Here is a 25,121-nt window from a genome sequence, read left to right on the forward strand (position 1 = left end):
TCTCCTTTGTAGATGACTTTTCGTTTATCCCCAGCTGCTCTTAAAATTCTCTCTTTATCTTTGGTTTTGGCAAGTTTGATTATACTATGTCTTGGTGACCTTCTTTTGGGATCTACCTTATGTGGGGTTTGATGAGCATCTTGGATAGATATTTTCTCATCTTTCGTGATATCAGGGAAGTTTTCTCTCAACAAATCTTCAAAAATTCTCTCTGTATTTTCTGTTATCCCCCCCTCCAATCACTCATAGGATATTTCTCTTGATAGAGTCCCACATAACTCTTAGAGTTTCTTCATTTTTTAAAACTCTTTTATCTGATTTTTCCTCAAATAAATTAGTGTCAAGTGCTTTATCTTCAATCTCAATAATTCTTACTTCTACTGCCTCAGTTCTGCTCCTATGACTTTCTAATGATTTGTCTAATTCTGAAATTTTATTGTTAACCTTCTGGATTTCTGATTGCTATCTCTCTATGGATTCTTGCAGTCTATTTAATTTCTCATTACTGTCTTGAATAACCTTTTTAAGTTCTGCTACTGCTTTGTCTTATGTTCCTTGGTTCTTTCTACATTTAATGGACTTCATTCCTAATTTCTTGAAGAGTTCTGTATATTAATCTTTTGCATTCTGCCCCTGGTAATTCCATGAAATTCTCTTCCTCCAGAAAATTTACCAATTCTTTATTTTGGGAGCTTGCTGAAGCCATCAAGGTCTGCCTCTTTATGTGATTCGATATTGACTGTTGTCTCCGAGCCATCAGTAAGTTATAATTTTTATTTTATATTTGCTTACTGTGTCCTAGCTTCTTGTTTTGTTTTGTTTTGATATGCCCAAGTAGGCTGCTCATGTGTGCTAGTTTGATTATTGGTGCCTCTGAAGCTGTAATGTCCTTTCACCAGGTAGTTAGAGCTGTTACTAAGTGTGTGAGCCCTTGAGTCTGTTAAATTTTCTTATACGGATTCAGCTCAGGTGTCCAGTACCGTTGGTCAGCAAGTGTGTGGTACAGGCTCTCACCTACAGTCCTAGACAGGTATGGATGATTGGTATAGGCACAGGTATCTGGCTGCAGTAGGGGGTCACGTTCTGAGCATTTCAGGATGCTGATGGCTGCCTCTGAGTGTATGAAAGGAAAGCATGTCCCTGTTCCCTACAGTGAGCAGGTAGGTGAGTTTTCTAGCTGGACTATTAGCACCCTATGGTGTTGGCTGTAAGGACTGGGGTGCACCATTTATCCTTGGACCCCTGTCACAGGTTGCTAGGTGTCATGGGTGGAGCCACCAGTCCTCAAGCCCCTGATGTGGACAGGTGAGGAGCCTGCTTAATGGGCAGAACAGTGTCAAATGTCACAAATCTGACACTTCACAGCTAAAACAGTTGAAGTTAGACTTCAGGTATATACCTGTTGTACTGTGGTAGTGAGGGCTTATGCTGTTGAAATGGGCCCACACAAGTCCATGCAGGGCTGAAAGGCATTCAAAGTCAGTGGACCCTTTATGCCTATGCCTAGGCAAAGGAGCTGTGCCAACCCTGAGGTCCTGGCTTAGGGGAGCTGGCAGATTATTTTTTCCCTGTTTGTTAATTTGTTTCCTCTCCAAGGCTGGGAGAATGGCTCAGGGCGCATTAAGGGTCCTACTTCTGGCCCAGGGGACTGAGCAATTGCTGAAGCTGGCCGGGACCCAGCATAGAGCAGGGAAGGGGGCAGTAAATGGGAGAGAGGTTTTTCCCAAATGGGCTTTCTTTTTTTTTTTAATCCACGCAGTAGGCCACACACAGGTACTTATCTTTAGCTGCTTTAGTGCTGCTTTTCACTAGTTCTGGATGGCCAAGTAGACTCTCTGCTGCTGGGCCTCTTCTGATGTGGAAAACACCTCCTGAGCTCCACTGCTAGCTTCACCGTGCACAGGAGCTGATCCAGCCTGAAAGTTTCAGGCTCCCATTGGGTTAGGTCTGGCAACTCCTCGCTGCTTCCGAACCATCTCTCCCTCCCTCTGCCACTCAGTCCAATTCCTCGACTTTGCCTTTGATGTTCAGGGCTCCTTGATAGTCATATACAATCGATTCACTTGTTGTTTTGGGTCTTTGTTGTAAGAGGGACAACAGGATGCTTCGGACTACTCTGCCATCTTGGCCCCGCCTCCTACTGGCTCTTTTAAACTCAGTAAACCTCTCCTCATCATCTAACTTTTTTGTTTAATTATTCCTTTGTTTATTTTCCAGCTTGCTCAGCTAAGCTCTATGAGAGTCAATGTGTTGATTAATATGTGGTGATTGTTCTAACTTCCTCTGTGTTAGACTAGTGCCTGATATATGGAAGTTATTCAATAAATTAAGTGAATGAATGAATGATTATTTTGAGAGTCAAATACATTATCAATTAAAAAAAAAACTTTTGGATGAGGATGGCTGATGAAGTCATGCAAAAGGGCAAGGCTATTTCAGCGTGATACTATAAGAGAACTCCTGTTATTCTTACCAATTTTGCTATATTTCCCCTTACACTGCCCTGTTTATATATTTATTTATTTTACATAGGATTATTCATCACTACTATTCTATTTCCTATTTGTTTAAAATCTATGTTACCATACTAAAAATGTAAGCTCTATGAGGCAAGTGATTTTTTCTGTTTTGCTAACCAATGAATCCACATCTATGACAGTAACTTGAGTATAGAGACAACTCAAAACTTTTTGTTGAATGAATGAAAATATAAGATACAGTTGAAAGTGATTGATTCAACTATATTTTATATTTTGAATTGCAGTGAAGAAACAAAAGCATTCATACCTAGAAGAAATGGACCAAGTATTCTAAGTAAAGCACTTTTGATCACGGATCTCATTATATCTTCCTATAACTCAAATTCTCTCAAACCTTGGGTAAGCCATTACAAACATTCTGTCTTAGTTTTCACTCCATGAAAAATGAGAATTAAATGAAATGAACAAACCAATTAAAAATATCTTATCTTTTTAGAGCAAGCTCAACTTCAGGTTGAGTAACCACCATCAACTGATTATCATGCAGGGATAAATGTGCACAAAGAAGAAACTAAAAGGAATGGAGGAAAAAAATCTGAGAGGCAATTTTTGAGCCACTTAGGATAAGACTTCCCTTGTTTTATTGAATTTGTTAATAAAAGCTCTAAAGTCTTGGGAAATGCTGCTGGACAGCAAAAGCAAAGTTTTGAAGCTTACAGGTTATAAAGAAATTAATAAAACGCAGTGGGGAAATTAAGTTGAACAAAAGTTCAATGAGCCATAGTTAAACCAATTAATTAAACAGGTTTTGATATGTATATAACTGGGTTGTTGAAGAATTAAAAATAAATCCAACATTTTAAAGCAGTGTTTAGTATGAAACAAAATCCCATACAGTAACATGCAGAAAATTCACAGTTACTTTAATAGTGTTCTTTGATGAATTCCTTCCTTATTCGTATGTATTGCCACCTTTCTTTTCTCCATTAATCATTAAAACACTATGCTTTCAATAATATACAGAAGTTTTATGCTTTGCTTGATCTTCCCCTACATTCTTCTTGTGCCGATTTCAAAACTAGGTAACTTCCTTACAACATCAATTATAAAAAAGTTTTATTTTCAGTAGTAAGTCTACTATTTTTCAGAATGCAATGAAGATTAGCTTGCCTAGGGCACTAGTAGCGGGGCAAGTGTGAAGCAGAACAGGTGAGGCACCAAGACCATAGGCCTGGGAGTCACACAGATTAAGGTTCAATTCCAGGCTTAGTACATAAGATATGTGAGAATCAGCACAGGAAACTTAGCTTTGACAAGCCTCAGTTTCCTCTGCTATAAAAATGTTCTGAGTTAAATATGCTGTATGAAAAGTACTTAGCACAATGTCTGACAGAGAAACCTCTCAATAAAATGGAAGTGTTAACAACTTGTAGATCCAACTTGTGAATGTTTTGATCACGAAAGTTGGTTGTTTGGGACTTTAAACATATTTTCCACAAAAGTGTGAAACCAAAAATGGAGTAATTATAGGAAGGTAGAATTTTAGACTTGTCTGCAAAACTTTCATTTATGATAACACTATTTCATATATGAATTAACCTAATAGTACTCTGGCTAGGGTGACCAACTTGTCCGGGTTTTCATGGGACTTTCTTGGTTTTAGAAGTGTAAGTCCCACATCCTGGAAAACCCTCATTCCCAGAGAAACATAATCATGATTCCTTCATCTGAAACCTGATCATGACTCATTTATTCATCCATTCTTCTGCAATACCAGGCACCTTCCTAGGTCTGGAGGTATAAGGATAATAGGAAACAGTCCTTGCCTTCAACAAACCCAGAGCCTTGCAAAGTAGACAGACAAGCGAATAAGCATTCCAAGCCCAATGCTAAATGCTGATAATGGAGGTTTGCCCAGGATGCGGTGGAAGCACAAGGGTGGCCACCTCACACAGACTAGTGGTTTAGGGAGACTTCTCAGAGGCGGTAAACACTGAACTGGATCTCAAAGCAGGTGCACAGCCCAATCCAGGGCCTTCCATTAAGTCTTTAAGGCATTTTTCATGTCTGAGCTCAGTAAGACCTATAAACATACATATTAAAATGCCATCTGTTTAGATTTACTTTTGTTATTATCTAAACAGATTGCAAATAAACATTGATATGCATGTAATCTTTATGAAATCTCAGCAAAATATGAATGTAAATAACCACAAATCCTTGATTTTATAGCAGTTCCTTCACTCTGGATCTGCAGCTAAGTTAAAATCTACTTTTAAAAATGATAACAGCCTGTTCGTTTTTTGATGATTTAAAATTCATTTCACAAAGGAAATTATTGAAACAACATATCAAACTGAAAAGGGAACAAGAGGTTATTACAAGTAATATTGCTCTATTCTCAATAACTCAGAACTTACCCCAAAGTTAGCTGATTAAGAATGTTTCCTAAAGCTTGTTATCAAGGCATACCAATTGGAACTCTACTCTTTATGTTTCAATAACGTTTAAACTACTTGCGAACATGCCTTTATCATCACAGCAGATGCTGCAGCAAGAAGATGATAAGACAGACTGTTTATACAACAGAAAGCTCAGATGCAACAATAATTGACTAATAGCATAAATTCAGTTCTCCAACTGGGAGAAGAAGCATATTTTTCATAGATCTAAAGATGAGAAGGGGACTTAAACCCAAACGACTAAAGCTTCCTGGGGGCAGGGACCATATCTACATTATTCACTGCTGTGTGCCCAATGCCCGGGACATAATAGATGAGCAACATGGTTAAACAAATGGAATATGTTTAAAATTATCTTCACCCACTATCTCCAACAAATGATCATTCAGTCTCTGAAAAAGTTTAGGGATGCAAAAATCTTTGCTGTTCACGAAAATCAGTAAACTTCTTTGACATCAGCAAGTTATGCAGCTTAAGGGCCAAAGTCAGTCAGCTCTAACTGGGGGCCAAAACCACCTGTTCTATTTATGTAAAGCCCACTTAGTGTCACTTTATTTCTCAGCCTCAGATTATATTTCTAATTTTAGGTATTGATCTTTTAGATATTTTACAGTAATCTACTAAGAATATGTGTATGATTATACACAAGCCTTGCTTGCTCTAGTGAAGACATACCATGTTTTCTATAGACTTAGGACCAAAGCATGATTTTTTATAGGTTCATCAGTTGCAGTTATCATATACATTAAGCCCCATAGTGATTATAAAGTATGCCAGATAATGATCTTATTGACTATGGAGGCTCTTGGTAATTTTGAGAAATCAGGCAAAGGGAAATATTAAAATTCCTACTTTTAAGCTTTTTTTTTTTTTTTTTTGCATTTTGGTCATATTTTTTTTTTGTTGTTGTTTACGCACATCTATATAGTAATGCACACACAATCTATATACCTGATATACATCTAAAATTCAATGGCAGGGTAGAACCAACAAACCTTTTTTTAATCATTAAATTTTTTTTTTAAAATTAAAGGTATTTTTTACCTTTGAAGTTTACTACACCAACTGCAGTTGAAGCCAATCTGAGAGGACACACAGGAGCCACACTCATTAAACTGGAGACATGCTAGGAAACAGGAGGGAACATAAGATTCATCAAGACTAATCTGATGGCACGAGGCAAAAAAGTAATCGCTCAACCCAAATAAAAATCACCCACCCACCCCCATATACACTCAGGGTCAAAATACCCATCCCTATCAAACACAATGTTATAATTATTGATAAACAGATCAGATAATCAAGCTTGCAAATTATTTTTTCTACTTAGCTATGTTCACATATTAACTTACTAGGTAATGGAGTCATTTCCACAGCTGAAATGTTGGTAATTTTTGACATTTGTAGCTCTACTCGATGGTATTCATAAATTGTTCTTCTTCGAACATCTGTAAGAATAAAATAGAAAAAAAAAAAAGAAATTTCAACACTTCCCCACCTATAAAACAACAGAGTGGTAATAACATGTAGAATTATTACTTTTCATCTGATGTAAATTTAAAATAAAGTCTCACCCTGCGAAGAGACTGATTTTAAAAAACTGAAAGTCATGTGCCCTTGTATCCAGAAGTTTTTTTTAATCAATAAAGTTGAAAATGTTGATTAGGGTCTCAGATATCTCACTTAGCTAGCAGGGCTGCAACTCATGGTTACCAAGAGTTTAGTTAAGACACCTCCTTGACAGATTCATATATTTTTAAAGATTTTTGACACATGAAATCAAGAAGGTAAGAGGACACCATTTCTCCCAAACGAAAGCTTAAGTGAGTCTATCAGGAATGGATAGCAATTAAAAACTTTTCATAGCCTACAGGATGACAACTCAATTGCTTTAAATGTTTAGAATAAATTTTTTAAATAAAAGTAAAAAATAGCCTTAATTTTTAAAAAAAAAATTAGTATTGCCAAGGGAAAGATTAGTCCAAAGGACTAATGGACCACAACTACCACAGCCTCCACCAGACTGAGTCCAGTACAACTAGATGGTGTCCATCTACCACCACTGACTGCTCTGACCGGGATCACAACAGAGGGTTCTGGACAGAGCTGGAGAAGGATGTAGAACAAAATTCTAACTCACAGAAGAAGAACAGACTTACTGGCCTGACAGAGACTGAAGAAACCCTGAGAGTACCTGGACAACCTTTTAGCTCAGTAATGAAGTCACTCCCGAGGTTCACCATTCAGTCAAAGATTAGACAGCCCCATAAAACAAAACAAGGCTAATGAGTAACAAGTCTAGGGACAAGGACTAGAAGGCAGGAGGGGACAGGAAAGCTGGTAATAGGGAACCCAAGGTTGAGAAGGGACAGTGTTGACATGTTGTGGGATTGTTAACCATTGTCATAAAACAATATGTGTACTAACTGTTTAATGAGAAACTATTTGTTCTGTAAACCTTCATCTAAAGTACAATAAATTTTTTTTTTTAAAATTAGTATTGCTATTTATTAAATATATGATATATATACAGAAGGTTAATAATTAGCACTTATATTGCAAACAGCAGCTTATAATAATTCATCAGCAAATTCAGCAAGGACCCTGAAGAAGACCTTACATGGAGACTTTGACAGAACTTTAATAATTAAAAATCAGAAAAACATAAGCATGGTATATTTTATAGTAAGACAAGACTGTTGATGAGATATATTTTAAAATACCCTATAAAAACAGATTTAAGCCTTATACCACTGCGCTTGCCTCTGTTTGGGTAAATGTAAATGGAAAAAAAAATGTTATCATCATTTTATCTCTTGGAATGCTTGTAATGACAGGAATGCATTTCATGAATAATAGTACATCTATCAGGAATTGTTTGGGAAGCTATAAATTATTTAAAAAATATAATACTCAATCTTGGGAAGCAGCATGTTATATTGGTTAATAATACATGCTCTAGAACAGTTTGGGTTCAAATCCCTGTTTGCTACTTGGTATCTGTGTGATTTTGGGCTCCTTTGTGCTTTAGCACATCTGTGCCTCAGTTTCCTCATTTATAAAATAGGAAAAATACTACCTATATCACAGAGTTGTTCTGAGGATTAAAATGAGATAACGCAAGAAAATTTTTTAGAACAATCGCTTTCATGTTGTAAGTGCTCCATAAATGTTAGACACAATTTTTTTCTAGTTTTAATATGGCAAGCTTAGGTCATACCGGTTATATTATATATACGATGATCTAGTTTCTGTAGAGCACAACTCACTGAGATCACACAAAACCTTGCAATCAGACTTCCAGAAATTTGTCTCTCCTCTTATCTTAGAAAAAGTCAAACTTTTATTAAAGTCAACAGCTCCAACAATTATCTCCTCTAGACATAAAGTGGGAGCGCTGTGGCCAGAAGATAATTAGTGCATGGTCTTTCAGTTTAAGTGTTTAGGGTTAGGTAGATACCTACACATCTGGGAAATTGTAGAGGGCAATCAAACATCTACTTGTAAAATACAAATACCTCTCTTTTACTCCACTCATTTCCTTTCCCCCATTCCTGATTATTCACAACCAAATCCTACTCCAGAAGAGGTTCTAGGGCCACTCAATGAAAATGTCTTCAGGTTTATCAGATTGAAAAGCACTGTTTAAAAACCCTGTCCCAATTAATTTCTTTTTGGTATAATGGAAGGAGGCATATAAACTTTTCAAAGTGTAAACTTTATAAAAAATTAGAGAAAATGCTGGTGTCATGGCATCTAGTAAGGTTTCTTGAGGCACATAAGCCCTGCACACACACACACACACACACACACACATATAAAATATTTAAACTTTTAAGAGAAATGAAAAGACTACTTAGCTTCTGCCTTTTCTAAATAGGATGAATTCCTATAGGTAGCTTTCATATGTATTTTGCTAAACAATTTAGCTCTGGGAAGCAAATAATGTGGCCTCAACAGAAGACTACCGGTATGATGGTTGTTGAGTCATTTTACTAAGGTTTGCACAGTATCTATCATATGAGTAGGTACTTAAAATATTCATTTTATTTTCATTTCATATTATATTTTGAAATCCTGCAACTTTTCTCACAATGACTGTGAAGTCTCTGGGAGTTAATTATTGATCATGCATATGGGGCAACGAGAAAGAGTAACCTTTTTGCCATACTAGCTCAATTACCTGCTTTGAGACCTCCAACTCTTGGGAGGAGATAAAACTTGACAAAACTAAAATTAATGAGAATGATTTTTGCTTGATGACCTGCCAATTCATGACAGCTTCCAAATGGTTATTCCTGTTGTATTTCAGAGATACCACTGCCAAAAACGAGTAATTAGGAATGTATTTACTGGTAGCCCTTGCCAACGCTAGAGGCTTTTATTTGATTCCAGAAATATATTGAGCTTATGAGTCTTGAAAAAGCCAAAACATTCAGTCTTAGCAGTGGTAGTACAGCATCAACTGTTTTGTTACAACTTTAAAAAACCAAGATCAACTATAACCAGTTACTGCTGAGATAATCCTTACTCATGGCAATTCCATGTGTGTCAGAGTAGAACTGCGCTCCATAGTGTTTTCAATGGCTGATTTTTCGGAAGTAGATTGTCAGGCCTTTCTTCCAAGGCACCTCTGAACTGTCAATCTTTTGATTAGCAGTCGAGCACACCAAAAATTTGCACCACCCAGGGACTCCAAGATCAACTATAATAGTCACCAGCTAAGGTCCTTTTAAAAATGTAAAAAAAAATATTCTGAACAAGTTAACACATGGAGAATATAATTCAGTAATCAAGCAATCAAAAGTACAAATATTGAATTGTGTCTTTTAGAACGCATGAGCAATAACATTAGGAGGGATATAGTGGTCATATGAAAACATCAGAAATCCACTCCAGCTTAAATGAACAAAAATAATGCGACCCTACAGAACAGAGTAGAACTGCCCCATACAGTTTCCAAGGAGTGCCTGGTGGATTCGAACTACCGACCTTTTGGTTAGCAGTCGTAGTTCTTAACCACTACACCACCATGGTTTCCAATAATGACTACTCTGGTATGATTAGGTATGATCTACTTGATTTGTCTGTCTTGAAAGCTAACAATCACATAGAGGATACGCAAGTAATTTCCTAAATTAGCGTATTCTTACATTTATATAAATATTTTAATATTTTGTTGGAATTGTCAAATAAATGACTGACTAACATTTCCTTATTTATGTGTTGACGATGCACAATGATTTGCTCCAAATGGTTGTTTCATTGTTTTCCTAGTTCAAATTGAGCCTAATACACAGCAATATTTACTGAGCATTCTTAAATGTAAAAGCACTGCATTATACAATGACAAGCTTCATCCCCAGTATGAAGACTCCAGGGGTAAAAAAAAAAAAGCCTTGAGATAAAGGACATTATTATAGCAGTTACCAACTTCTCTCACATACAAAAAATGCAATGCATTAGGAGAATTAGCTAGTTGGGAGTTACTAAGTAAAGCATCTATAAACAGAATATGCTTTAGCCTCAAACGTGGTATTTTTATTCCCTCTGCAGTACTAAGTCTATTAAATAATAATGTAATTAGGCATTGGATAAAGCAACATAAAATCTAGGTGACAGTGACATGCTAATACGAACCTATTAGATTTTCCTTTCATTGCATCATTCCCTCACTGCTTTCAAAATTTCAGGACACTGCTAAAACCAGCTGTTGTGTACCCTTGAGTTTCTGACTCATTGGACAGAGTAGAATGGCCCCATAGGGTTCCTAGGCTGTAATTCTCACAGAAGCAGATCTCTAGGTCTTTTCTCCCGAGAAGTGGCTGGTGGGTTTGAACTGCCAACCTTTTGGTTAGCAGACGAGCATTTAACCACTGTGACACCGGGGCTCCTTGCTAAAACCTAAATGACCAGGTTTCATAAATTAAGCATGAATAAAATACAAATATTAATTATGTGATTGGGAAGAAGTAAGAAATAATTAAGGCAAGGGAAAGTATGAATTTGAAGGCAAATATGAAAATGTATAGGGGAAGATCTAATATCTGAGGTCATAATTTAAAACAAAAATAGGTAGAGTTGTTTTTGTTGTTGTTGTTAGGTGCCTTCGAGTTGGCCCTGTGTACAACATAACAAAACACTGCCTGGTCCTGAGCCATCCTCACAATCATTATGCTTGAGCCCATTGTTGCAGTCACTGTGTCAATCCTTCTCCTGAACGTCTTCCTTTTTTTTGCTGACCTACTTTACCAAGCATGATGTCCTTCTCCAGGGACTGATTCCTCCTGAAAACATGTCCAAAGTATGTGAGATGTAGTCTCATCATCCTTGCTTCTAAGGAGCATTCTGGCTGTACTCCTAAGACATGGTCATTTGTTCTTTGGCAGTCCATGGTATATTCAATATTCTTTGCCAACACCATAATTCAAATTCTTCAGTCTTCCTTACTCATTGTCCAGCTTTCGCAGCATGCATTTATGAGGCGATTGAAAACACCATAGCTTGGGTCAGGCTCACCTTAGTCTTTAAGGTGACATCTTTGCTTTTTAACACTATAAAGAAGTCTTTTGCAGCAGATTTGCCCAATGCAATGTGTCTTTTGATTTCTTAACTGCTGCCTCCATGGGTGTTGATTGTGGATCCAAGTAAAATGAAATCCTTGACAACTTCAATCTTTTCTCTGTTTATCATGGTATTGCTTATTGGTCCAGTTGTGAGGATTTTTTGTTATCTTTATGTTGAGGTGTAATCCACACTGAAGGCTGTAGTCTTTGATCTTCATCATTAAGTGCTTCAAGTCCTCTTCACTTTCAGCAAGCAAGGTTGTGTCATCTGCATAATGCAGGTTGTTAATGGGTCTTCCTCCAGTCCTGATGCCCTGTTCTTCTTCATATAGTCCAGCTACTCAGATTATTTGCTCAGCATAAAGAATGAATAAGTATAGTGAAAGGACACAACCCTGATGCACGCCTTTCCTGACTTTAAACCAGGCAGTATTCCCTTGTTCTGTTCAAATGACTGACTCTTGATCTATGTGCAGGTTCCTCATGAGCACAATTAAGGGTTCTTGAATTCCGATTCTTTGCAATGTTATCCACAATTTGTTATGATCCGCACAGTCGAATGCCTTTGCATAGTCAATAAAACACAGGTAAACATCTTTCTGGTATTTTTTCAGCCAGGATCTATCTGGCATCAGCAGTGATATCTCTGGTTCCACATCCTCTTCTGAATTCGGCTTGAATTTATGGCAGTTCCCTGTTGATGTACTATCACACCCACTTTTGAATTATCTTCAGCAAAATTTTACTTACGTGTGATATCAATGATATTGTTTGATAATTTCTGCATTAGGTGGTATCACCTTTCTTTGAAATAGGCATAAATATGGATCTCTTCCAGTCATTGGCTGGGTAGCTGTCTTCTAAATTTCTTGACATAGACCAGTGAGCACTTCCAGTGCTGCATCCCTTTGTTGAAACACCTCAGTTGGTATTCCTTCAATTCCTGGAGCCTTGTTTTTTGCCAATGCCTTCAGTGCAGCTTGGACTTCTTGCTTCAGTACCATTGGTTCCTAATCATATGCTACCTCCTAAAATGGTTGAACATCGACGAATTCTTTTTGGTATAGTGATTCTGTGTATTCTTTCCATCTTCTTTTGATGCTTCCTGCATCATTTAATATTTTCCCCATAGAATCCTTCAACATTGCAACTTGAGGCTTGAACTTTTTCTTCAGTTCTTTCAGCTTGAGAAATGCTCAGCGTGTTCTCCCCTTTTGGTTTTCTGTCTCCAGCTTTTTGTACATGTCATTATAATACTTTAATCTGTCTTCTCAAGCTGCCCTTTGAAATCTTCTGTTTAGCTCTTTTACTTCATCCTTTCTGCTGTTTGCTTTAGCTATTTGATGTTCAAGATCAGGTTTCAGAGTCTCTTCTGACATCCATTTTGGTCTTTTTTTTCTTTCCTGTCTTTTTAATGACCTTTTGCTTTCTTCATGTATGATGATAGAACTAGATAGAAAAATTCAGCTTAGATTATTTTCCAAGAACTGTTTTGGCTACTTTCCTATGCCTTCCATAGTGAGGCAACCACAGAATGGAGTTTTGCAAGGATGAGATTTTGACTCACTATTAAAGTACATTAAGTTTGGTTTCCCTTCTTTAGGCTCATAAATTCTGGCCTAATAGGTATTCAATAAGTGTTTGTTAAATAAATGAATGTTATTTAAATGTGTTGACTATCTAAGCATATACTAAAGTCCTTTCTGACTTTAAGGCTTTTACATTAAAAAAAAAAAAAAAGCTTTATTAAATATATTGAGAAATATAAGTCTAAATAGGTACAAACTTATTTAAAGGATTATAATAAAATCATATTAATATTTGGTAATACAATAGTCATTTTTGTCACTGAACTAATTAGGGTTAGAGATAAATTAAGGTGAAGGCCAGATGGAAAGGAAATACAGTAGATTTTTTGCCAGAATATTTTGTGTATAGTTAGAATTAGGTAAATATCTATTTATTATCTGAGACTGTTGTATAGGATGAAATGTCAATTAATTGATTAACCAATCTATCAATTAAATAATTAATTAAAAGGAAATAGCCACAAATCCCTGAAAGAACCCTTTTTTGTTCATAAAAATTCTAGAAAAATTCCCAAATATGTCAAAATTGTTTAGTATGTGATTTCTAATATCCAGAATTCTTAGATTTTTACTTCTCTTTAAAAATCAAGTCTCTCTTTAAAAAATAAAATAAAGTATGCTATAAATGTATGTATTAAAAGAATAATATATCATTTTATATAATTCTTTCTAACTTGGAAGTGTTTCATGAGGGGATATTTTATGAAAAAGTGTCTTGATTTCTATTGTGTTTTCCTCTCGTTGAGACTTTAGTGAGGGAGTGCATACTGGAGAACCCAAGCACTTAATGCAGCTGTACATAAATAGATGCAATCTCATCTTCTATAAAATGAATAATTTTGAAGGGTTTTCCATTTTGAGGAGCAAAGAGGTAAGATGACACAAACTATTGAAGGATTTATAGATTGATCTGTCTTTAAATGAATTAAAAGATCTAGATAACTTTGAAAATAACAAGTGATGATGCTTATTTTCTCTGAAAGAACTTGAGAGGATCATATAAAATATTATCAAAGAAAAAGTCTTCAAGGTTTTCCTAAGATCTTTTATCTTTCTATAGTTTTGACACAATGTTTTCTGTTATAGTCGCTAAGTTATTATAATGAATGTGTCCTATCACCAAGTCAAAATTACAAGTTGTTTTCTCTGGGGGAAAATCAGATAGAAATTAGAAATTTTATTATTTGCTCAAATCTAAAAAATTCAAGGCCTTTTAAAGGCAAATAAAAATAAGGAGATTATTTATGTTAATATTCTACTCGGAATTTAATATTTTCTTTAAATATGTATATGTGGCCTGGTTGCGCAGTGGTTAAGAGCTCGGCTGCTAACCAAAAGGTCAGCAGTTCAAATCTACCAGCTGCTCCTTGGAAAGCCTATGGGGCAGTTCTACTCTGTCCTATAAAATCATTATGAGTCAGAATTGACTCGACCACACCAGGTTATATATGGTTCATTCTTGTATTGCCCCATAACGTAGTCACTAGCTACAGTGGCTCTTTAAACCTAAATTAATTAATTAAATCAAATTAAAAATTCAATTCCTCAATCTCACTAGTCACATTCCATGTACACAGAGGCCACATGTGGCTAGTGACTACCATACTGAATCACTCAGATTTAGAAAACTTCCACCAGTGCAGAAAGTTCTATTGGACATTCCTGGTCTATGCTGTCATCTCTTGGAGAATTAAAGTGTAAGATATTTTGCATACTCATAAGTAAACCTCTATTTACTTTAGTTTTTTAAGGTTATTTTATCCAGCGTGTAAGCATAATTTTGAGAGCGTGTATGCTAAAATATATAAAATGTCAGTGCACCTCGAAGTACTTTTTAAATATATTTGCTCTCCAAATTAATTGTAATTTTAATTTGTGAAAAAACTTATTTTTACTACTGAGCTGTGAAAAATAACCAACAAAGCATAGGCACATTGTAGCACAAACAACATTAATACGTTTAAAACAGCAGATGCTGATGAAAAAGGGCTTGGTGTTAAGAAAGTACCAGATAATGTTCTGCTGGTGAGAAGAATAAAGTGGAACATTCTAAGAGATTCAGAAAGAGTCAATATCATAACTTGTAGTAGACTCTTTTCAAGTAGGTCAGCTGCTTTCCAGATATGTTCCTAGTACTAGAATTCTGCGTGTATATGCTAAAGGAACTTAAAAAAAAAAACAAAAAAAACAAACCCACTGCTGTCAAGTCGATTCTGACTCATAGGGACATGTTACTAAAATGACACAGCCTTAAGTTTTCCAAACAAAAGAACCACATTGGCATGAGTGGATATTCTGAGTTTCTTGCTGGAAATATTATGTTTATTAAGTTCTCAGGGTGGAGAAATGGTGAGCCATGATGGGGAAGGTCAGCACCCTAGAGATTAAGACTGAAGTTCAAAAATGTTAAATTGGAGGAGAGAGAAACAAACAAGCACAAACGGTGGTAGTGAGAATGGCATATTTATGCAGGAAAATTTCTGCATGCTGTGTAAAAGGATTTAGAGGGACATAAGCCAAGGCTGAGAGAGAATTACTTAATAGAGCTATTTAACAAGAAATTATGGAAATTATAAATGACCTATGAATATACAACAATGTTCAAACTTTCTGGTAATCAAAAGACAATTAGAGCAACAATGAAATACCATGTTCTGCTTATCAAATTTACAAAGTTTAAAAAATGATAGTAGTGTCTGAGAGCATTTGGGGAAATAGGATATCTAATACAATGCTGGTGGGACAGCAAATTGGTACAAGCTTTATAGAAGGCAATTTGTCAAAACATATAAAAGGTCATTAACGTTCAACTTCTACATATTCATTTTTTGAGAATTAGCAGAGATATGTATAAAAATTTTAAAACATGGTTGTTCAGCACTGTGTTACTGATAAATAATATAAGTAACCTACATGACTAACTATGGAAAAGACTAGTTATATAAAGTATGAAACAAAGAAATTTGGTGCAGCCATTAATGACCATGTTTTAGATGGGTACTTAATACCGTAGAAAAATATATGTTATGGGAAAAACACACAGCAAAAATATGTATAACACAATGCCAATTTTCTTAGTGTCTGTGTGTGTGTACATACTATAAACAAAAGACTGGAGAAATACATAAAAGTATTAATTGCTATCTCTCTGTAGTGGATTTACAGGTAATTTAAGTTTTCTTCATTGGGTTATATGTTCTGAATTAAAATGCACTGTTTATAATCACGGAGTCCCTGTATGGCGCAAACTAAAAGGTTGAAGGTTCCAGTCCACCCAGAGATGCCTCGAAGAAGGGTCTGGCTAGCTGTTTCCAAAACTCCAGCCTTGAAAACCCTATAAAGCACAGTTGTACCCTGATATACATGGGGTCACCAAGAATCAGAGTTTATAATTACACGTTGATGTTGCCATGGTTAAGCGCTTGGTTGTTAACCAAAAAGTTGGCAGTTCAAACCCACCCAGTGGCTCTGCAGGAGAACGACTTGGTAATCTGCTTCCATAAAGATTGTGGCCAAGAAAACCCTATGGGACAGTTCTACTCTGCCACATGGGGTGGCAATGAGTCGTAATTGACTGGATGACATCTAACAACAATAACTGTATATTTTTCACTCATGTTTCTGTAATGAATAACTAAAGTCACTGTATGTACAACTGTGGGTTCTTTTCCCCCCACATCTGTAACTGTGAGGATTGCGTCAGCTGATCTCTTTGGTCCTTTCTGTTTCTAAAGTTTTACAAATAAGTTTTATGAAAAACAAAAAGTGATCCAGAGACATAAGAACACACAGGCAGACAGACACATACAAAAAGCTTGATGAAGAGACATTATAAAGCACACCGTGTCACACCCAGAGAGAATGAGGGTTCCGGAGGGTCAGTGTCGGGGTGATTCTTAGAATAAATCCCCTGTGGTCGCACTCAGATGGGCACCTGAGCTGGGTGTGGACATCTGAGTCATCATCACTGTCTTTTCAAGTAATGATGATGATCAATAAAAAAATAGGTGTAAGAATAAGTAAGTAAAGTGCTTGCTTTGTGCCAGGCACTGAGTGCCTTACACACAGTGTATTTTAGGTACCATGAAGCTCACTTTACATACAAAGAAAGTTATAGAGGTTACTTAAAATGCTCATAGTCTCATGACTAGTAGTATTGTTGTTAGATGCTGTTGAGTCCATTCCATCTCATAGCGATCCTATGTACGACAGAACGAAACACTGCCAGGTCCTGGGCCATCCTCACAATCATCGTTATGCTTGAGCCCATTGTTGTAGCCACTATGTCAATCACTAGTATTAGCATTACCATATTGCATATACTTTCTGGACTGTTAACTAATTTTTATCTTTTTTTTTTTTAAAAATTTATAAAAGAGTTCATTTCACACTAGACTTCTTTTTCTTTTTTAAAGGAGAATGGAATTTCTCTTGTAACCTCAGAACTATTTATCAATTTACTAACAATACCTGAATTCCCTTTGATATTTTAAACTATCAGATCACCTGATCTTTTGTGAAAGATAAAGACTATCTTAACTATGAGTAAAAGTTACATAAAAATCATTATTTTATTATTTAGAAGCCTTTAAGAACTAAAGAGAAACTTTTTTTTTTTCATTGATGTTATGAGAAAGCAGTGAGGAGATTCTTCATAATAAATAAATTAAACTTGTCTTAAAAAAACCAAAAAACACCAAACTTGTTGGCTTTGAGTCAATTCTGACTCATAGCAACCCTATAGGACAGGGAGTAGAACTGCCCCATAGGGTTTCCAAGGAGCAGCTGGTGGATTTGAATTGCTGACCTCTTGGTTAGCAGTCAAGCTCTTCACCACTATGCCACCAAGCCTCCTTAAATACTTTATCAAAACTTTACCAAGTCTGATAAGAATGGTATAGCAATGGTGGTTCCACTGGGAAAAAATTATTCGCCAGGTTGTAGTTCAGAATTCCAGGTTGCCATGGTTAGAAGGACCGAAAATTGATCTCTTGAGAACAGGGTCCTTTGTAATGCAGTTTGGAATACAGAAGAAATGAAACAGCCCATTACTTAGGATAATGATCAGTTGCTCCTCAGATTCACTCAGAAGGAGGAAAAAAAAATAAAAGAGTTACAGAGATGAAGGATTTAAACTCCCTACAAGTACAGCTCTCCTATTAATGAGCGAAGTTAAATATGGAAACAGAATTCTGAAAAGGACTTAAATATTTATGGAAATTATGACTACACAAATAAGAAACACAAATCTCTAGAAATCATATTATTTTTCAGGAAAAAAATCATATTTGTATAACTTGTGTTACATTCATCTTTGGTTATCTTAATCTGCTTTTTTTTTAGCTGAGAATGCAATGCAACACTATTTTTCCTCTTATACAGAAACTCACATAACAGACATGGTGACACTTTATAAATGTGGGAACAGATTTCTAAGGAGATTTAAAAATTTCAGTTCCCAAAAAAGATTTTTAAGTAGGGGATATCAATTCCAAATTTCCTGCTGAAATATGGTCCTATATAAAGGCAGGGATGGGTGATTAGAGGCTCAGAACTTCCATTCCTTCATGGCTAATTTTCTCAGGACCGGACAGTGAGATCAAGAAGAAATGTCACTGCCATTCCAGCATGCACCTTGCCTGAGAGAAGCTTTTCTCTGAGTTCTAGATTTGCGTAATTTTTTGGATGAATGCTGAGTCTTAAACTTTAGACATAATCTGTGCTCAAAATTCAAGTAAATTTTGCTATTTGATGAAATTTATATTTGGGAAGGATATTTTCCCCCAACAACATAACAGATAATCTTTTACAGTATAAATAAACCCATTGGTGTTGAGTTGATTCTGACTCATGGTGACTCCCATGAGTATGGAGTAGAACTGTACTCCGTAGGGGAACTTTGGGAAGCAGATCGTCAGGTCTTTCTTCTAAGGCACCTCTGGGTAGGTGTGAACCACAAAACTTTCAGTTAGTAGTCAAATGCTTAACCGTTTGTACCCCCAGGGACTCCTGCACTATAAATAGGGAAGCACAATTACATTTTGGACTCTGGAGTCTAAGTATAATTTTATCATGGGAAACATACTGACAAAATACTTGTATATTAAAATACACTTGAAAAAAAATTCATTTCTACTTTGGTAGGTCTTTTCTCTAAACAATAACAGAACAGCAATGTGGACCAAGATGCTGCTGCCATCAAATTGATTCCGAGTCTTAGAGACCCTATAGGACAGAGTAGAATGCTTTATAGGGCTTCCAAAGCTGTAAATCTTTACAGAAGCAGACTGCGACATGTTTCTTTCGAAGAGCGGTTGGTGGGTTTGAACTGCTGACTTTTCAGTTAACAGCTAATGCTTTAACCACCACGCCACCAGGGCTCCTCATATTAAAATATATTTGAAAAAAACCTCATTGTACTTTGTAGGTCTTTTCACTAAACAATAATATATCAGAGCAGCAATGTGGACCAAGATGCCTTCTGAGTAAGCTGCAAATAAATTCTTCCAGAGATGAAAAGAAACAAAAAATAAACTAAAACTAGTGTTTTCTTTTACTTTCACAATAATTGACTCAAGTCATGCTTGATTTAACACCTCTGAATGAAAGAATGTGAGAACATCTTCCTGAAAAAGAAGTTAACTTTGGCTCTCCCAGGGCTCAGCCTCTTCTTTAAGAGTTCTATCAGGATGCCTTTATGTTGCCTACACATACTAATATATCCTTGCTTTGTTCACAGTGCAATTTAGTTTCTGGAAAATCTTCCTTGATTTAACAGTTCCCTTGAATATTATCTCCCACAAATTTTCAGCTACTGAGGAGAAGCCCCATGGAAGATACACGTTCTTCCTGAAGGTGACTGCCAGATATGCATGTCATTCTAAAAAATAGATGCAGGATAACCCCTATAATGTTTCCAGCCATTCAGTTGCTCTGAAAAGCATAAATAATTTCCACTCCATTTACTTACTATATTTGAGAGATGACATAATTAAACAGAATTAGCTCACATCAAGACCAAACAACATATGCATGTGATAAATTAAATCCAACATTATAAAGAAATAAAAGAAGAAAAAGAACCAATAAAGGGAAAGAAATGACCTAATCTTGAGATGTATTTTATTATTAACCCTTGCTTAAAATGAGCACATTTGGGAAACAAATGGACAAACACACCTCTTACTAACAGACTCAAGCCTCCCTGATGACTGTTTTTGAAGTAGAGGAGGTTTAAAACACAGCAGCTTTCATAGCAGAGCTATTTACACAATCAGAACTACTACAAAAGACCATCAACATCTTGATTTTCTAATATGATGAATGGCTGCTTAAAGTGACATATGTTTCTTTTTTTATGAAATGTAAACTATAATAGTTAGGCTAAAATAATTTAAATAAAGGAAAAACATATCTTTTCTGGTAGGTATAGTTCCACCAAAATTTTTATTTTGCCTAAATTAATAATTTTCTTTTCATCTTCCTTTTAGACTCCCCGTTTTATACAAGCTTGTTAAACATAAAATGGCACAAAACTGCTAATTTGCTAAGAAATTTATTGAAAATAAAAAAGCAAACACACATGGAAAGTCATATACCTATGAGTCAAATAATCTGACTTTCATATGTTCTTATTATTAAGAAAAGAAATATATCTGTGCAGTCAAGCAGACTATCCCAAAGAATCTAAAATCACAGTCTTGGCTTGGCTATTTAATTTCTCTTTACCTAAATTATTAGGTCAAGAGTAACAGTAAGATAGCAAACCACAAAGGGAGTTATAAACCAAACAATATAATTAACAAACAGCAATTAGCTAAGTGATTCTTTTGTTCAAAGACTTATATCTGTCCAAGACTAATCTCCTTTAAATTTACCCCCACAGAAGGCTCACACTTTTCCAATACCCTTCTTCTACATACTGGGAATTTGCTGGATCCTGTGGACAACGACAAATGCATCAGACAGCCCCACTTTCACTGGATGATTGGTGGAACTTATCTGTGTGACCAAGACAGGAATCTGGAAAAGAAGAAGCAGATTGTTATGTGTTAGATTTGAATTTCATTGGGGTGGGGGGTGGGGGTTGATCACCTTGTGTAGTGGACAAAACCAAGTAATGGGTCTGAAATACTAGGGAAGGGGAGAGAAATATTAGAGGATATAGACAGAATATTTAAAAACATCAGTTTAGTGAAATTTGATGGGTTAAGGTAACAAGTGAGTTCCTGGTCCTCAGGATGATTTCTTGAAGTTGAAAACAACAGATTCTCAGAGAAGTCTCCCTAACTGATGCTGTATGCTGAAAATTTACCACCTATACGTTGTTGTACATAGGGTCACTATCAGTCGGAACCAACTCAACAGCACCTAACATATGTTGTTGTTGTTAGATGCTGTTGAGTGGTCTCTGATGGTGACAAAACAGAACAAAACATTGCCAAGTCCTTTGACATTTTCATGATCACTGGCATATTTGGGCTCATTTTCCAGAACTACATTGGATAGTATTCTGTTGTAATCAATTAGGTTTTCAATGCTAATTTTCAGAAGTGGATCTCCAAACCTTTCTTTCTAGTCTGTCTTAGTCTGAAAGCTCCACGGAAACTTGCCCACAGTGGATGATCCTGCTAGTATCTGAAATACTGGTGGCATAGCTTCCAATATCATAGCAACATGCAAGCAATCACAGTACAATAAATGGACAGACAGGTGGTAGACCACCTATATAGGTACACCATACATACATTTGATGCTGGCTATAATTTCAGGAACAGAAACTTTTCTGTTTGTTTTCCTGAAAGACATCGCTATAGATTTTTTTCTTTTACAGTTATTTTAAAATCTTTGTTCCTAGGTGGTCTTATAGGTACAAAATCTAGGGAAAGACAAATAAATGCACTGCTGAATATATATTTAACAATATCATTATGGTTGGTATATTGTTGAATTTGGAAATTGTTAAATGGGTATCAAGCTTCACCATTCTGGTTGAAACACACAAGGAAAATTTATGACTTATTGTGGGTCATCTAAGGCCATTTTTCCTAAATTTGAAATCCAGTAGAACCAAAATCTAAATATGATAGACATTTTAATATTTAGTTTAAAAAAATTAGGAAATTTTGAGAATATATTTAAAATGATACAATAATTGCAAATTAGACAAATTCTTGGGTCCAGTATTTTTAGATATAGAAAAGATTCATTGGGGATATGATTGCTCTCTTTATTGTGGTGTTATAGAAATAAAAATAGGAATGATACCACCTTTACTATATAAACAATGTAAAGGTGTTTGCCAATTTTATTTCAGTATTCTCATTATTTCCTCAACATATAGAAAGCAAAAGTCCTCACAACTAGACCAATAAGCAACATCTTGATTAATGGAGAAAGTACTGAAGTTGTCAAGGATTTCATTTTACTTGGATCCACAATCAACGCCCATGGAAGCAGAAATCAAGAAATCAAACAAAGTATTGTAATGGGCAAGTCTGCTGCAAAAGATTTCTTTAAAGTGTTAAAAAGCAAAGATGTTACTTTGAGGACTAAGGTATGTCTGACCCAAGCCATGGTTTTTTCAATCACCTCATATGCATGTGAAAGCTAGACAATGAATAAGGAATAGAAAAGAAGAATTGATGTCTTTGAATTATGGCGAAGAACACTGAATATACCATGGACTGCCAGAAGAATGAACAAATCCGTCTTGGAAGAAGTAAACAGCCAGAATGTTCCTTAGAAGTGAGGATGGTGAGACTTCGACTCATGTACTTTGGATATGTTATCAAGAGGGACTAGTCCCTGGAGAAGGACATCATGCTTGGTAAAGTAGAGGGTCAGCGAAAAAGAGGAAGACCCTCAATGAGATGGATTGACACACTGACTGCAAAAATGGGTTCATTGCAACGATTATAAGGATGGTGCAGGACCTGACAGTGTTTCCTTTTGTTGTACATAGTGGTAACTAGGAGTCAGAACTGACTCGATGGCACTTAACAACAAAAACAACATTCCCAGTTTTTAAAGAGAATATAAAAGCATTCTTATATTTGGACAACAAAAATAAAACAAAGATTTCTGCCCCTAAAACTCATTTACTAAAAGGAACTCTGATACATTTTATTTAGTGATTTAACAATATATATACATATACACATTTATATTTGTATACACATATATACATACATATATTAGTAAATTCTTAAATATTGTGTATATGTGTGTGTGGGTGTACACGCATACACACACACACACGCATATATATATATAGTTGTTAGGTGCCATCAAGTCAGTTCCAACTCATAGTGACCCTATGTACAACAGAACAAAATACTGCCAGGTCCTGTATCATCCTCAAAATCATTGTTATGCTTGAGACCATTGTTGCAGCCACTGTGTCAATTTATCTTATTGAGGGTCTTCCTCTTTTTCCCTGACCCTCTACTGTATCAAGCACGATGTCCTTCTCCGGGGACTGGTCCCTTCTGATAACAAGTCCAGAGCACATAAGATGAAGTCTCACCATCTTTGCTTCTAAGGAGCATTCTGGCTGTACTTTTTCCAAGACAGATTTTGTTGGTACTTCTGCCAGTGAATGGTATATTCAATATTCTTCGTCAATACCATAATTCAAAGGTGTCAATTCTTTAGTCTTCCTTATTAATTGTCAAGCTTTCACACGCATATGAGGTGATTGAAAATACCACAGCTTGGCTCAGGAGTACCTTAGTCTTCAAAGTGACATCTTTCCTTTTTAACACTTCAAAGAGATCTTTTGCAGCAGATTTGTTTAACGTGGTACGTCATTTGATTTCTTGCCTGTTGCTTCCATGGGTGTTAATTGTGGATCCAAGTAAGATGAAACCCTTGATAACTTCAATGTTTTCTCTGTTTATTATGATGTTGCTTATTGGTCCAGTTGTGAGGATTTTTGTTTTCTTTATGTTGAGGTGTAATCCACACTGAAAGCTGTAGTCTTTGATATTCATCAGTAAGAGCTTCAAGTCCTCTTCACTTTCAGGAAGCAAGGCTGTGTCATTTGCATAATGCAGGTTGTTAATGAGGCTTCCTCCAATCCTGATGCCCCGTTCTTCATCATATTGTCCAGCTTCTCAGACTATTTGCTTAGCATACACATTCAATAATTATGGTGAAAGGATACAAACCTTATGCATACCTTTCTTGACTTTAAACCATGCAGTATCCCCTTGTTCTGTTCAAACGATTGCTTCATGGTCTATGTACAGGTTCTGCATGAGCACAATGAAGTGTTCTGGAATTCCCATTCTTTGCAAGGTTATCCATAATTTATTATGATCCACACAGTCAAATCCGCTTTTATAATCAGTAAAACACAGGTAAAAATCTTCCTGGTATTCTCTGCTTTCAGTCAAGACTCATCTACATCAGCAATGATATCCTTCATTCCATGAACTCTTTTGAATCTAGCTTGAACTTCCGGTAGTTCCCTATGGATGAAATGCTGCAACTGCTTTTGAATGATCCTCAGCAAAATTTTACTTGTGTGTCATATTAATGATATTGTTCAATAATTTCTGCATTCTGTTGGATCACCTTTCTTTGGAATGGGCACAAATATGGATCTCTTCAGTCAGTTGGCCAGGAAGCTGTCTTCCAAATTTCTTGGCACAGATGAGTGAGCACCTCCAGCACTGCATCAGTTTGTTGAACCATCTCAATTGGTATTTGTTATGGATTGAATAGCGTTCCCTCAAAATGTGCCAACTTGGCTAGGCCATGATTTCCAGTATGGTGTGATTGCCCACCATTTTGTCATCTGATGTGATTTTCCTATGTGTTGTAAATCCCATTTCTATGATCTTAATGAGGCAGGATTACAGGCAGTTATGTTAATGAGGTAGGACTCAATCTACAAGATTAGGTTTTGTCCTAATCTCTTTTGAGATATAAAAGAGAGAAGCTAGCAGAGAGACAGGCGGACCTCATACTGCCAAGAAAGAAGAACCGGGAGCATAGCATGTCCTTTGGACCCAGGGT

At 36.0% G+C, this 25,121-nt stretch overlaps 1 protein-coding gene across 2 annotated transcripts in view; it reads right to left on the reverse strand.

The window, feature by feature from the left end:
- The window catches only part of PLXDC2 (plexin domain containing 2), a 106,367-nt gene that overhangs the window by 58,634 nt on the left and 22,612 nt on the right, over window positions 1-25,121 (reverse strand). For both annotated transcript variants that reach the window (XM_023735059.1, XM_023735057.1), the window contains exons 3-5: window positions 21,020-21,119; window positions 6,295-6,390; window positions 5,987-6,068 (exon numbers count right to left, since the gene is read on the reverse strand). In XM_023735059.1, coding sequence (XP_023590827.1) covers window positions 5,987-6,068; window positions 6,295-6,390; window positions 21,020-21,119 — 278 coding nt within the window. The remainder of the gene's footprint in view (window positions 1-5,986; window positions 6,069-6,294; window positions 6,391-21,019; window positions 21,120-25,121) is intronic.

The sequence above is a fragment of the Trichechus manatus genome, unplaced genomic scaffold (assembly GCF_000243295.1).
Source record: "Trichechus manatus latirostris isolate Lorelei unplaced genomic scaffold, TriManLat1.0 scaffold00075, whole genome shotgun sequence".
In the NCBI taxonomy this organism is placed as follows: Eukaryota; Metazoa; Chordata; class Mammalia; order Sirenia; family Trichechidae; genus Trichechus; species Trichechus manatus.